Source organism: Chiloscyllium plagiosum, chromosome 10, assembly GCF_004010195.1.
Source record: "Chiloscyllium plagiosum isolate BGI_BamShark_2017 chromosome 10, ASM401019v2, whole genome shotgun sequence".
Taxonomy (NCBI): Eukaryota; Metazoa; Chordata; class Chondrichthyes; order Orectolobiformes; family Hemiscylliidae; genus Chiloscyllium; species Chiloscyllium plagiosum.
The window spans coordinates 82,007,648-82,022,292 of NC_057719.1; the positions used below are offsets into that span (position 1 = coordinate 82,007,648).

The window sequence follows — 14,645 nt, forward strand, 5'->3', positions numbered from 1 at the left end:
ACAATGTTATTTGTGTATCTTATCCAGCAAAATATCTCCCTTCTGTCATTCAGCTTTCCTATGGCTTTAAGTAAAATCCTTGGCCCATACGGATAACCATCAATTCTTCATTCTGAGCCTCACCAACAACAGAATCAAGTGACCTTTGAATAAAGAAAGAACAAAGAAAATTTATAGATCCTTTGGCCCTCCAAGCCTGAGCTGATCCAAATCAACTGTCTAAACCTATCGCCCAATCCTTAAGCAGTCCTTATAGATGTTTACAAAATTATGAGGGGCATTGATAGGGTAAGTAGGCAAAGTCTTTTCCCTGGGGTCAGGGAGTCCAGAACTAGAGGGCATAGGTTTAGGGTGAGAGGGGAAAGATATAAAAGAGACCTAAGGGGCAACTTTTTCACAGAGAGGGTGGTACATGTATGGAATGAGCTGCCAGAGGATGTGGTGGAGGCTGGTACAATTGTAACATTTAAGAGGCATTTGGATGGGTATATGAATAGGAAGGGTTTGGGGGGATATGGGCTGGATGCTGGCAGGTGGGACTAGATTGGGTTGGGATATCTGGTCGGCATGGACGAGTTGGACCGAAGGGTCCGTTTCCATGCTGTGCATCTCTATGACTGCAGAATGTTCGCAGTGAGAAGGGCCGTTGGATTCATCTGATTCATTCATCTAGGTTGGCCTTAAATTCTAATTAGCTTTTAAATAATTCTAGGGTGCCACATCCACCTGGGATCCCATTCCTGTTCAACTGTGAACCTGAGCAAGAACGTTGATATACCAGTCCTGTTCCAACCCACATCCGACCAGGGACACCAGCAGTACAATCTCAAGTCGTGTTGATTTTCCCCTACCTAACCAACAGATTCCAAATATTGACATAAGATGTATCGAGCAAGAGATGCCAGCACCGTATCTATTGATCCTCCACTAGATGTTGCAAAAGTAGAATGAGCTTCTAAAAAGCTACACAAATTGTTTTCCAGTTGCATGTCCAGACCGGAAAATTCAGATGTCCCAAAGCAGCTGAGTCTTTTTATTGAAGTGTGGTCACTGTTGTGAGAAATACAGCCAATAATCAGTACACAGCAAGATCCCACAAACAATATTGTAATAATCTGCCTTTTTTTTGACTAAGATTTTGGTTGAGGGATAGACATTGGTCAGGACACTGTGAGGACTTGCATGTTGCCTGCAATATGGAAACACATTGATACAGCTGCTGCTGCTATCCATCACTGGCACCACTTATTTCCACAGTCCTTGATCACAATTAGACCTCCAGCATTGCACCAGGTCAGGGAGAGGCCGCAAGTCACTGGAGTGCAATCGACAAACGCAAACCTAGCCCTGATGTCTACCTCCAGGGAGAGGTATTAGAATGTAATTTTCTTAACATGGAAGGCAATTCCCATGATTAATTCTTAATATTAGACATCCTAGCCTAACAAAAATCACCAGAACCAAATGAAAATGTTTTCTGCTTCAATTTGGTTACGATCATCTCTTGGAGCTCAGGTGTGTGAAAGATCAGAACTTTAAGTAGAACACTACATTTTTGTTTTACATTTTAAAATTTATTTTATTTTCATTGCTATTTAATTTAGAAATGTAAGAATTTAGCAATGTTAAGTATTTCAATTTAAAAGAGATAATGTTTTAATTTTGTTTTGGAAAGGTCCTGCAGAATCTGGTTTAACATTGATTCCAATAGAAACTCATGACCCACTTTAAGTCCTTTCACTTATAAGTGGCAATTCTCAGAAACAAAACCATAACTTTGACAGAGGAGTACTTATAGACCCCAAACAAAGGAGCTCTTTTTATTTTGCCTTCATTCTGTCTTGCAATATGGATGTCACTGGCAAAGCCAATATGTGATAATCAATGACATTGTAGGGGCTCAGAGGTTAGCACTGCTGCCTCACAGCACCAGGGACCCGGGTTCAATTCCAGCTTCAGGCAACTATCTGTGTGGAGTTTGCACATTCTCCCCATGTGGATGGGTTTCCTCTGTGTGTTCCAATTTCCTTCCACAGTCCAAAAATGTGCAGGTTCGGGTGACTTGGCCATGGGAAATTGTCCTGTAGTGTTCAGGGATGTGTAGGTTAGAGGCATTAGTCAGGGTAAATGTCGAGTAATAGGGGAATAGATCTGGGTGGGTTACTCTTCAGACGGTCGGTGTGGACCTTTTCGGCCGAAGAGCCTGTTTCCACACTGTAGGGATTCTATGATTGTATCCCTAAATGTCTTGAACGGAGTGACTTGCTAGGACATTTCAAAGGGAGTTTAGAATCAAACACATTACAGTGGTTCTGGAGTCACATCAAGGCCAGTTCAGGTAGGAATGGCAGAATTGCCTAAAGGACATCCATGAACCAGATGGGGTTTTAACAACAATCGATTATATTTTCATGATTACGTTTTCAATTCCAGATTTACTAATTGAATTTAAGTTTCACCAGCTGCTACGGTGGTATTTATACCTGTGTTCCACAATACAGCCTACACCTCTGGGTTACTAGTCCATCACATTATGGCACTGTCTCCTCAGTCTTATAAATCTGGTCCCCTATGTCTGGGCCCACCCCACACGTGGAAACAGTTTATCCATGACTAATTTACGCTTTTATAACCTTAAACCTATCCATCAAAATTCCTGGATTATTTTCTGATCTACACATGCTGTTTAATTTGTCCTGGTGGGGACAATCTCTCAGTTCGGACATCATTCCACTAAATCTTTATGGCACTTTCTCCATGCTTCCATTGCCTTTTTCGCAACACAAAAATCCAAAATGCATCTTAAATCCTTTTAGCATCTGCTACAGATAAAGAAAAATGAGTTATTGAGTCCCTACTTTCACACAATTGAGAAAAACCAATATATGTAAAAACAAAACACTACCTCACTCTGTACTTCTGACCTATGAAAGACCTTTGGGAAGGCTAGACCTGTCGATACAGGGAGGGATACTGGAGATGCCCTTGTGTCTCTCTCCTGCAAGAAAAATACACAACAAAGAAATTAGTAAAGTGACAAACTTCACAATCTGTTAAAATCTTCTAAAATGGACTTTCCCGTGTGTGAAGAATCTAGAAGCAGTGAGATTGTTCTTACAACAGAGAAGGTGATCACGAGATTGAACAGAACTGCTGAAAATGAAGAAGGATTTTGGTAAAAAATAGAAATTGCTATCAACAGAAGGTTTTGTAATCAGATATCAGCTGATTCAATTTATAGAAATTGTAGAGGTTACAGCACCAAAACATTCTTATCTACTTTTCAAGTGGCTGAATATATTTCCTCTTCTGGTCTTACAAAATAACTTGCTTGTGAATCTTATGAAAATACAGTGAAGAAAACCCTGAAATTTGGAGGTGATGACTGGGAGGTCAAGATCATGTGGGACCAAGCTCCATCAGGAGAAAGGAGAAAGGAGAAAGGAGAAAAATTAAGGAAATCAAAAGGACAAGCAGCATCTGGAGTGTAGTGGAACAGAGGGACCTTGGAGTTCAGGTGCAAGGTTCTCTGAAAATGGAGTCACAGATAGAAAGGGCAGTGAAGAAGGGTTTCGGCACACTGGCCTTCATCAGTCAGGGCACTGAGTATAGAAGTTGGGAAGTTATGTTACAGTTGTACAGAATGTTGGTGAGGCCACATACCTTGCTATCGGAAGGATATTATTAAACTAGAAAGAGTGCAAAAGAAATTTGCAAGCATGTTGCCAGAACTCAACAGTCTCATTTATAAGGAGTGGTCAGACAAGCTAGGATTTCTTTCTTTATAGCATAGGAGACTGAGGGGGGACCTTTATCGAAATGTATAAGATCATGAGAGAGATGGATAGGGTGAATACACTGTCTTTTTCCCAGGGAAATGGGATTAGCGTAGATGGACAATTTCGTTGGCATGGACCAGTTTGTGCTGAAGAGCCTGCATCCGTTCTGTAGGACTCTATGACAAAGTCTTGCTTTTGATGGTTTTCAGGACTTCCCTCAGCACTTTGTTAAATATTTTTCTAGTATTGTTTCTAGTCTAATGTAAAAATCACAGCAGTCAAATTTGGACACAAATTCCCCCAAGTTAGCTCGATAATAACAATCCGATCATCTGTACTGTCGCCATGAGATACTTCACAGAAACAGAAATTACCATAATCTGAACAATCCAAACAAATACAGAAGTTTCTTCAGCCATTCAGTTTGAATACTCAAAATCTTATAATTGTCCTGTTCCATGCAATACAGATCGACCGAATGAACCGATTCTATAGGTAAGGTGTGGGAGAGTGAAGAGCTTCGAAGTGCTCTAAGGTGCTGATCCAAAAATTAAAACTTTGTTTAGCATAACAATGACAAAAATAAAGAAATTGCATTTAAATCACACACTTCACAACCCCAGAATTGCCCAAAATGTATTACAGCCAAAGAATTCTTCTTGAATTACAATCCGTTTTAAGATAGAAAATACAGCAACCATGAGCACACACTGCAAGATCCAAAAAACATCAATGTGATAATGACCAGACAATTTGTTTAATAACAATTTGAGTGAGAAATAGTGGCCACTTGACTTGATTCATAGAACAGAATCATAGAATCTCTACAGTGTGGAAGCAGGCCATTCACTCCATCGAGTCCACATCTACCCTCTAAAGAACTGACCCAGACTCCTTCCTCACCCCCCAACCTATCAATGTTACCCTGCATTTCCCATGGCTAATGTCCGCACATCGCTGGACACTACGGGTAATTTAGCATGGCCAATCCATCTAACCTGCACAGCCTTGGAATTACTGTTCTTTAAAATCAGGGCCATGCAATCTTAAAAGTTGGATGGACAGCATTTTAGTTTAACAGCTCAAAATGCTAAAAAAAAAACCTCCTTTGGTGCTACACTGGAGAGCATGCCTAGTTTTTGTATTCAAGACTCTGAATTGGGACTGAACACAAAACCTTCTGTCTCAAGAGGTGACAGTACTAGCAACTAAGCCAAAAGGAACTTGGCCATGCAATGCCCAATGACAGTGGAGGGATCACCAACCTATTGAGTGGTGTCAAATGTTTATTAACATACTGTGATTGTGTATCTGATGCAGCAACAGAACAACACAGAGAATAAGATATCCAGGCTGTCTGCAACCTTTTCACAAATAAGCACAGGAGCATCAAGATGTGAGCATAAAACTTACAATGATCTTTGACAGGACGGCAGTGATATGTCGATCCTGTAGATCCATCTGTTCCTCGCTATCATCTCCTTGGAATTTAACATGGCCTGCTTTGGACTTTTTTGGCGGAGCTGGCATTAATGATGGAGGAAGGTCAGGAAGAGCTAAAACAAAATAGAGAGGCTGTTGGTTTCTGGTCTGTAACTGCAAGGTCCCACAATCAGCAATGAAGGTCATATTCAGGTCATTATCTTTAGTGAGTATTTGAGTATTGGCTGGAAGGTCAAGGAGAACACCCAACCCCTTCTTCTAACAGCGTTTAATCAATATGAGAGGTGAGACATAATTTAAAATTCGAAAAATTACACATCCAACAGTGCAGCACTCCCTCAGTACTGCACTCAAATGTGTGCTGAGATTCCATATTGGTGTTGTCAGAGTACCATACCTTTTGAAATGTGGTCATCTTAACACAATACAAAATTCATCCATTTTTGATTTTAAAAAGGCATGAAGTAGTTTTAGAGACAAAAACAGAAATTGCTGGAAAACTTCAGCAGGTCCAGCAGCATCTGTGGAGAGAAATCAGAGTTAACGTTTCGGGTCGAGTGACCCTTCAGTCACCAAAACTACTAAGTAGTTTTAATTGGTAGCAAGCTAGGAACAGTGGAGGTAGGTCAAAGAGATGGAGCGATTCATACACAAGAATAGTAAAGTATACTAGGCAGATCCAAAAACTAATCAAAACTGCGAATGCAATGCTAACCTTTATAACAAGTGGTTAAGAATACAGAGGTGAACAAGCTCTGCCACAGTCACACCATGTTCCAGTTAGACCACACCTGTAATACTAACATTTGACCATCTCAACAAACAGTTAGAAAAGGAGTCAGTAAATTGCTTCCCAAGAATTTTATCCTTCCACCCATAACACTAATATTTTTGTGTGCACCTGTAAAGTGCAATTAGCTGGGGCAGTTAGCCTGGGGGTTAGAGTTTAACGAGTAAAGTGATATGTTTACCAGTTTATAGCTGTTTACCTGTCATTATAATTGATTTATTTGTAATGAATAGTAATTTGTGTTAAGTATAGAAAACTGGGCCGTGTTTACTAGTTCTCCTTTATCTATCCTACTAGATAAAATCTTGCTATTATGTTTCAAACTGACGTCTCAAAGGTGCCCCGTCAGAAATAGAAAAAATGTCAATATGGAGTATGCCGTAAAGGTAAAGTTGCCATGGCCCCAGAAGACCATAAGGCTGCTCTCTCATTCGGGATGGACAACTGGAGAAGAGTTTAACCTGAGGTCACCATGTCTCAGGTAAGGGATGAGGTTGAGAAGGCAGGACATTCATGTTAACCTCAGATGGTGCGGAAATTGAACCCACAGTGTTGGTGTCACCGTAAACAGTACAAAGCATGTAAACAGTGAGGAGAAGTTACTGAATTACTGAAATCACTTCTAATGTACATCTTCCTAAAAATTTAAAGGAGAAATCTGGGAGAAGGGAATAAGCAATGTAGAATTACACGGGATAAACTGTACAGGAATAGACTGCTCAGTTCAACACATCCATGCTGATGTTTAGGGGCCAATCTGCCTTACTTCCATCTTCTAAACTTATCATTGTAACTTAATAGTCCCATCTCCTTCATAAGTTTGTCTCATCCATAAATGCCTCAATGCCATTTATTTCAACCACCCCCGTATTAGCAAGTTCCACATTCCCATCACGCTGAGGTGAAAGAATTCCCTAAAGGATTTCTAGGTAATTATCTCATATTAGTGTCTAGTTATGTTCTTGCCTACAAGTGAGACACTCTCTTTAAACCTTCTTTTAAAACTCTTCATAGTAGTAACGATATCTATAACATAATGCATTGTTTAAATCTTCTCTACACCTTCCCCAATGCCTCTACGTCCTTATAATAATGTCAAAAGGGACATAAGCTGAAGAGACTGATGCTTGTTTTGACTCCTGGGCAGGCATGGGAATCCCAATATTCAGAGATAAGGCTCAGGTCCATTATTATGACTAACAATATTGCAGCAACAGGAAATGCACAGAAATCCCAGAGTGGTTTGCTTTGAACAGCAGGTTAAGAAAAAACAAGACAGAGTGTATCTCTTAAGTCAAAACCAGAGCATAATGTTCCAACACAGCATTCTGCTTTAGACAAACTCAATAACAGTTTGACAACCTTGGTCCTCAATTTGTACAATCTCATCTGATTAGCCTTTAGGTTTTGAAGATTAAGAGGCAATCTGATCAAGGTACTTCAACTGTTAGAAGCAATTTAATAGAGAGAAACCATTTCCTCTGGTCGGAGAACCAAGAACAAGGAAAGGTAACCTTATGAGTTTATGTCATTCAGGGGAAACACACAAAGGGTAGTGGAAATCTGGAATTCTCAACCTTCCACCTGAAGGCTATGGATCAACTGGAGCTGTCAAAGCTGAGATAGATTGTTAGTTGTTAGGCAACAAAATCACAGAATGTGGAGCTGTAACAGGGCAATGAGTTTGATTTGCTAATAGGCTATGTTTTGATTGAGTGGTGTGACAGCTGCAAGGGCTGATTCACCTACCCAATTTGTATTCATTGCTCTTATTATTTCAATTAATAAACAAGTGTCCCAATACTCTAGGTTCCTACAGAAGGGGAGAAGAAAATGGTTTACTTCTTTACATTTCCCACATCACTATATTAGATCCAAGCATCTGATTCCCACAGTAAGGTTAAATTACGAATTCCAATTCAAACCTTCCAATGTGACCGTGTCCCGTGGGCCTGCATTGACTGGAACTCCATCAGCATTCTGTGATTGCACCTTCCTCTTGTTTACAATCTTGGCAGCTGGAGATGTTCCCGCTGCGAGGAACTGCTGCTGGAACCGAAGAAGATCATCCTCCGATTCTCCAGGCTTCGGCCTACCCAGCATCCTTCTCGGTTTGGGTTGTCCTGTAAATGGGACAGTGGTCCAGTCAGCCTCACTGCATTTGAAGGTACATGTCAGAGATAAGTCATTTCCAACAACACATTTCTAAGCTGCGATTTCACTGAGTAGCAAGTGTCCAACATGGGAAGCCATTAGGCCAACGAGAGTTATTTGAAAGAGCTCTCAATTCATCCCATGCGCTGCCTTTTTCTCCACAGTACTGCAAACATTTCCTTTTTGAGGACTGATCCAATTCCTTTTTGACAGTTACCATTGAACTTATTTCGTCAACCCTTTGAACCCTTGCAGATCAAAACAAGTCACTGTCTAAAGTAAAATTATCATTCCCCTCCTCTGGTTCTTTCAATAACTACCTCTGATTACCAACACTGCCGCCACACAAAACGGTTTCACCCTGTCTACTCTATCAAACCACTCAATTCCGAATCCCTTCACTAAATCTTACACGAGCCTTCTCTGTGGCAAACAACCCTAGATTCTCAAATCTCTCCACAAAATTGCAGTCACTCAGGCCAATGAATCTACTTTCCACTCTCTCCAAAGCCTAAAATGGACTGCTTAGAATTGGACATACAACACAACAGTTGGGGCCTAACCAGTTATCCAATATCCCATTCTTCCGACCCTTATCATAGAGAACAGCGATCAGCACTTACTGATTTCCAGCTGCTGACTAGGGTGCCATCCATCGGCAAGTGCAGACCCAGGGTCACTGGCCATTATTTACCCATTAATCCAAGCTGCGAGTAGCAACAGATCTTTCACTGCGTGAATTTCCATTGCCTAACCTTCTCTCGACTCAATCTGCTGTCCACCCAAACCATCAGGGAATGTGGCTTTGACTGCAATCAGGTGAGTGGGAGCAAAATAAACACTGGTTCATTTACCATCTCACCATTCATCACCTTGGATGCAAAAAGGTCAAAAAAAACAAAAAAAAAACCATAAATAACTAGCTCAGCAGAGACCCGAGATCAGAACCAACACCCTCTAAATCTGTGTGGCACAGTAATATTTACCACAAAGCCAGGTATTCCCCTGCTTTTCTTTGAAATAGGATGATGTGAGGGGCCAGGCAGAACCATGGGTTAACATCTGATCTGAGAAATGGTATCTCCAACAGTGTAGCACTGTATCAGTTCCACATTGCAATGTCAGTCTGGGGTCAAACCTCTGCATTGTGACCTTCTTGATTTTGAGGTGAGACCTAATGATAAGGCACGACTAATACCTTCTTAACTGTTATAAACTGCTGAATAAAAGACTGGAAGCTGTTCTTTGTTACCATCACCCTGCAATCTTTAAACATAAAATAAGGTCACCTGGAACTTTGTTTAGAAATCCCTGCACTCTGGAACCAATGGTCTATTCCATTGACTTTGCAACTGCTCAAAACCCACAACTGAAATCAACATCTGATAAAGAGAGTGGTTGCTCACTGACACACTCACACACACTCCAGAGTCCAGTATTCAGCCCTGATCCATGTCAGGTCTTCCAGCCTACGCTGAGCCCTGAACTGGACAGGAGTCAATCTTTCAGCATGAAAATCAAAAACCCACCTGAAAGGGAGGGATGAGTAGTTACCTGGCCAGTGGGATCGATTTAAAGATACAACATGACTAATCTGTACCAAGAGCAAATGTATATGTTCAATTAAGGATAGAGAGAGAAGCATCAGCACATTTCAGAGAGAAAACACTTGCTTTGGTCTGACCCATCCCAGACCACTCATTCTGCTATCTTCATGTTAGGTAAACTCATTTTGGCAGGAAAAAAAATTATAAGTATGAATAAAAGTGGAGCAAGAAATGTCAAGGAGGGAAAAGGCACAACTAGAGGCAGCAGCACACATCAGTGCCTCTCTCTCTCTGTCTCTCCTGTTTCAGCTCTCTGTACTGCTCCTGGCCCATGTATTGCATGTTCCCATTGTGCTTTGCTCCAGTCTCCAAATGCCTTCCTCTCCTACAGTTGTGTCCAATGCATGCACGTGACGTCTTGTATGTGGATGAAGAAACTTAACATGCTTTCAGCTTGTGCATACTAGTTTGTTTCCCATTTTCAGCCTACACTGCTGCCTAGTTGTAATGCGAAAGGTCAGCCAAATGTGTTTGTCATTTCCTATGAATAACACAGCCTCTCCCATTAATTAGTGCCTCCTTCTGGCAACACATGGGAACTGAGTCCCTCACAACTCCAGGCTGAAATCTTCAGAGAAACTCGACAGAGGTCTGATTCCTAGATGTAGTTTGTCGGTCTGCACGTGGATAGGCCCAGAAATTCATGACTCAAACCCCAAACTACAGGGAAGTAACTCCGCCGGATGCGGATACCTTGGGAGAGTTGATGCTGAGCTCACAAACGTGGAGAAAACCCATATTAACATCTAGATATGCTGCCTTCTGGCAACTCCTGCAATTAGCTGCTGCCAGGCATTAATTCTGAATAAACTAGGGAGATCATGAAGTGTACCCTGGCATTTTGGGCAGCCTAGGGCCTACATAGATTTTGCTCTGGATGGTGTCCCAGAAAGGACACTCCAGTTTCACTGCACAGCATTAACATGACGCAGCAGTTACAAGAGATAAGCCCAGACTGACATTTTAAAAAAAGGGTGCTTTGGACACTGAAGCTGGATATTGAACCCACAATTGAGGAAATTAGCAAAATTATTGACTCACTTACCACTGGCATAGCTCAAGGTACTGATACCATACCATCCAAACTCATCTAGCAGGAGAAACCAGCACTCCTGCAGCATCTGCACAAACTCCTTTGTCTCTTCTGGGGAGAGAGGGCAATACCACAAGAATTTGCATGCTTCAACAATTGTGACTCTGTAAAAGGACAACCACTGTGATTCCAACAACGATCGAGGTGTCCCCTTTGCTGTGCATCACGGCGAAGTATTTGTTTATGTTGCCGTTGTCAGAGGGCAGAAGATGTCCAACCCGAATCCCAGTATTGTATCAGAACTAGAAAATATAGAATTGGCATGTTCTCTCCAGTTCAGAGTTGCAAGATGAAACATCAAGGACAGAGGAGACCAGTGTGCATTTCCACAGTAAGCTCACAAAGGCAATTAACTACATGAGTTAAGGTGGTCGACGTAAGCTACTGCTGAACACTGGGTACCCATCAATGTGATCTTCTGTGTGCATGACAACATGATAGAAAATGTCATCAAGAAAAGAAACTTTAAAGATTCCCAGTGGATTCAAACAGGATTGTGTTCTGGCACTCACACTTCTGGCATAGCCTCTTCTTTGCTGCTGTCATATGTCGCCAGGTAACTTACAGAGGGTGTATGTATTCCAGAGCTGACAGAGATTTGTTCAATCTGCCTCACCCAAGATCCAAGACTAAAGTACACCAAGTCTTCAGCAGGGAGTTGCCCCACACTGACTATGCTGCATAAGCATTTCATATTGAGAAACATCCTCAGCAGCAAATACAGGCATCCCTCGCTTTTCAAACTTTCGCTTTACACAATTTCACTTTTACGAAAGAGCTATATTAGTACCTGTTTTCATAAATCCAAAGAGGATTTTCGCTTTTACGAAAAACAGCAATACTTTTTCCCATATAAATCATGCACCTTAGCTTTACACCATTTTCGGTTGGTGAAAGGTTTCCTGGGAACATTCTACTTTCGAATAGTGGTGACTACCTGTAAGCAGATACTGTTACACCTATGAAGGGTTTGGTTAGACCATCAGCATCAGGAAGGCTACTACCACTGTCCAAGACGTTGGACAGTGCAACACTAAAGCTTTAGTATCAAGATTCCACTATCACCAGCAATCTGTCACCTAATGCTGAAATCAACACACATCACAAAAGCTGCAACTATTCTGTATGATCTGAATGAGAGTGTGGTATAGCATCGTGAGAACATGAAACTTCAAATCTACTAAACCTATATCCTTAGTACATTCCTCTATATTTATCAAACCTAGACAACACATACTTGGCAGAGCAAAGGCGGAATAGTTTCCACTTCTGCTGTGTCCGATGTATATGCTGGATCTTTTGGCAGAACAGAGGTTTGGAGTATCCTAATTCCTCAAGCATACACTCAGTGGTAAGGCAACAAAGTCAGTGCTGATTTAACCATGCTGGGTCACAACTTCCTGAGTGTCCATACTTCTGCAATAAGGATACCTTGCAAGTGAGATGGCAGATACCGTCAATTGGAGACAATCATTCACAGCCGTGCCCCCTGGTGGGGGTGACTGTTGAAAGGGCAAAAAACACAAAGCTCAGCCGGCCATGAGAAAACAGAGGCCAGCAAATCATGCACTTTCTCAGCACACACTCTGTTCCTCTACAAAGAACGTGGCGGGAATGCCAAAGCCAGAGCGAAGCTCCAGAGAAACACCAGGTAGTGTTGAATTTCCAGCACCACTCTAATCCAGAGTAAGTATGGCCCAATCCATCATCCTCCCAGATTTAAAGCTGTCACTTGTGCCCTTGCATTGTTATCAAATTAGTTAAGATTTACCCTGCAACCTTCTACAATCAGTACACACTGTTGTAATTCCACATCTCTGCTTCCCACTCCCCTCACCTTGTACCTCTACACTCCTTACCGTATCTCCATTCCCTCATTTCTCTCTCCATCCCTTCTTTCCTTCCTCCTCTGCTCTGCTTTTCTTTCCCACCTCTCCACTCCACTTCTCTCTTTCAACCTTTCTTTCTGTCTGTCTCCCTCGCGCTCTCCCTCCTCCAAAACTCTTACAGTTTCGCTCCAAACCTCCACCTGGAACCCACGCCAAGAGCCACTTCCGCCCCGCTTGGCGTCGCACGCATACAGTCCCCCGCCCGGTTTCCGCTCCACACCGCGGATAGAGCCTATTCCCAACTGTGCAACGGCAAATCTGTCCCCGCGACTTCCGTCCACCGCGATGCAGACAAATGGGACATCTCTGATCCGCCAAATTGAACACAGGGAATAGATGTGGGAGGGGATTCCCTTCAATTCTAATGACGCAAGATAGGGAAACCCTCCCAAAAACAGAAATAACCTCAACAGCAAGAGGCTATTTATGGAGACAAAAAGAAAGTGGAGGGTTTGAAGGGGTAATTCTCAATTCCTGCATTAGGCTGTGAACAGTACACCCCGGAATTTTGAGGATATGTTCCCAGTTCTGGCTTCCTTTGCAAGCCCTCCTCGATTACTGTACTTCAAAAGTACATCTGTGGCCATCAGGCAGCTTTGAGACGTCGCGGTAAAGAGCGACATTATTTCGCTTTGGAAATCTCAGGAAGGTTTGTCCCACGGGAGCCCCCTCGGTCCTCCCATCTGCAGCGAGAAGGAGCTCAGCTCAGTCACTTCTTTCCATCACAATGACATCATTCGCGGGCAACGTTTTCCAGAGCAACTCCTGTTTATTGCAAAGTGTATATGATATTATTGCCTGTCAGGAAATTGTACAGACGAGGAGTTTTCCTCGGTTTTCTGCCCAGTATTTATCCCCAAACCAAGTTCACCACTAACAATTTTACTGACCATTTTAATGCTTCTTCGTGCCTCCATGGGTTGTGGGCATCACTAGCATTTGTTGCCCATCCCTTAAACTGACTGCTGGCAAAGACATTTCAGAAAGCAGTTAAGAGCAGTTCAGAAAGAGACAACCTTATTGCTGTGGGTCAGGAGTCCCAGAATGGGACAGGACAGCAAATTTCCTTTCCTAGAGGACATTAGTGAACTATATAGGCTTTTACAACATAATTGTCTCACTGTCATCAGAACGAAGACTAGTTTTCAATTATTAATTACATTTAAGATGCACAAACTGCACTTAAATCATTCACAGGATGAGGGCATCTCTGGTTAAGCCAGCATTAAGAGTCAACTACATTGCTGTGGGACCACAGTCATATGTAGACCAGACCATTTTCCTTGCCGAAAGGACAAGAGGGAATCAGATGGGTTTTTCCGACAATTGGCAGTGGACACCATTAGACTCTTAACTCTAGATTTTTATTGAATTTAAATTCCACCATTTGCCATGGCAGAATTTGAACCTAGGTCTCAAGAACATTACTGGGTTAACAGTCCAGCAATACTACTACCAGGCTGTCACTTCCCCTTACTGGTGGGATTTCAACTCATGTCGCAGAGCAATAATCTGGATCTGACATCCTACCCTACTAACACCACACCATAAAATCCCTTAATTCTGTTTCAATGTTTTTAAGTCTTAGAATACACAATTATACCATAACATTTATCATTTCCATGTAGTGATTGCACTCCAAAACAATTCATCGGCTGCCAACTCCTTTGGGCAATGTGAAAAAGACAATACAATAGAAATGTTTTTTTTTCCTCATGCTTCCTTAACCAGGAAGGAATAACAGAATCACAGAACTGTTATGATTCAGAAGGAGGCCATTCAGCCCATCATATCTGCAATGGCTAACTAATGATCTAACAATCATAATAGTCGAAAGATTTTCCAATTTAAAACACAATCGTTTTCTGCAAGTGGTGGTGCAGCAGTTCC

At 42.0% G+C, this 14,645-nt stretch overlaps 1 protein-coding gene across 4 annotated transcripts in view; it reads right to left on the minus strand.

Annotated features, from left to right (window-relative positions):
• The window catches only part of rpap1 (RNA polymerase II associated protein 1), a 91,558-nt gene extending 78,529 nt beyond the window's left edge, over window positions 1-13,029 (minus strand). Inside the window, exons 1-4 of one of the 4 annotated variants that reach the window (XM_043698200.1) lie at window positions 12,875-13,029; window positions 7,938-8,135; window positions 5,193-5,335; window positions 2,906-2,998 (exon numbers count right to left, since the gene is read on the minus strand). In XM_043698200.1, coding sequence (XP_043554135.1) covers window positions 2,906-2,998; window positions 5,193-5,335; window positions 7,938-8,115 — 414 coding nt within the window. In that variant the 5' untranslated portion in view covers window positions 8,116-8,135; window positions 12,875-13,029. Of the gene's footprint in view, window positions 1-2,905; window positions 2,999-5,192; window positions 5,336-7,937; window positions 8,136-11,656; window positions 11,676-12,725; window positions 12,754-12,874 lie in introns of those variants that run through there. The other 3 variants (XM_043698201.1, XM_043698198.1, XM_043698199.1) reach the window with 3 other exon arrangements.
• Between the last annotated feature and the right edge of the window lie 1,616 nt (window positions 13,030-14,645).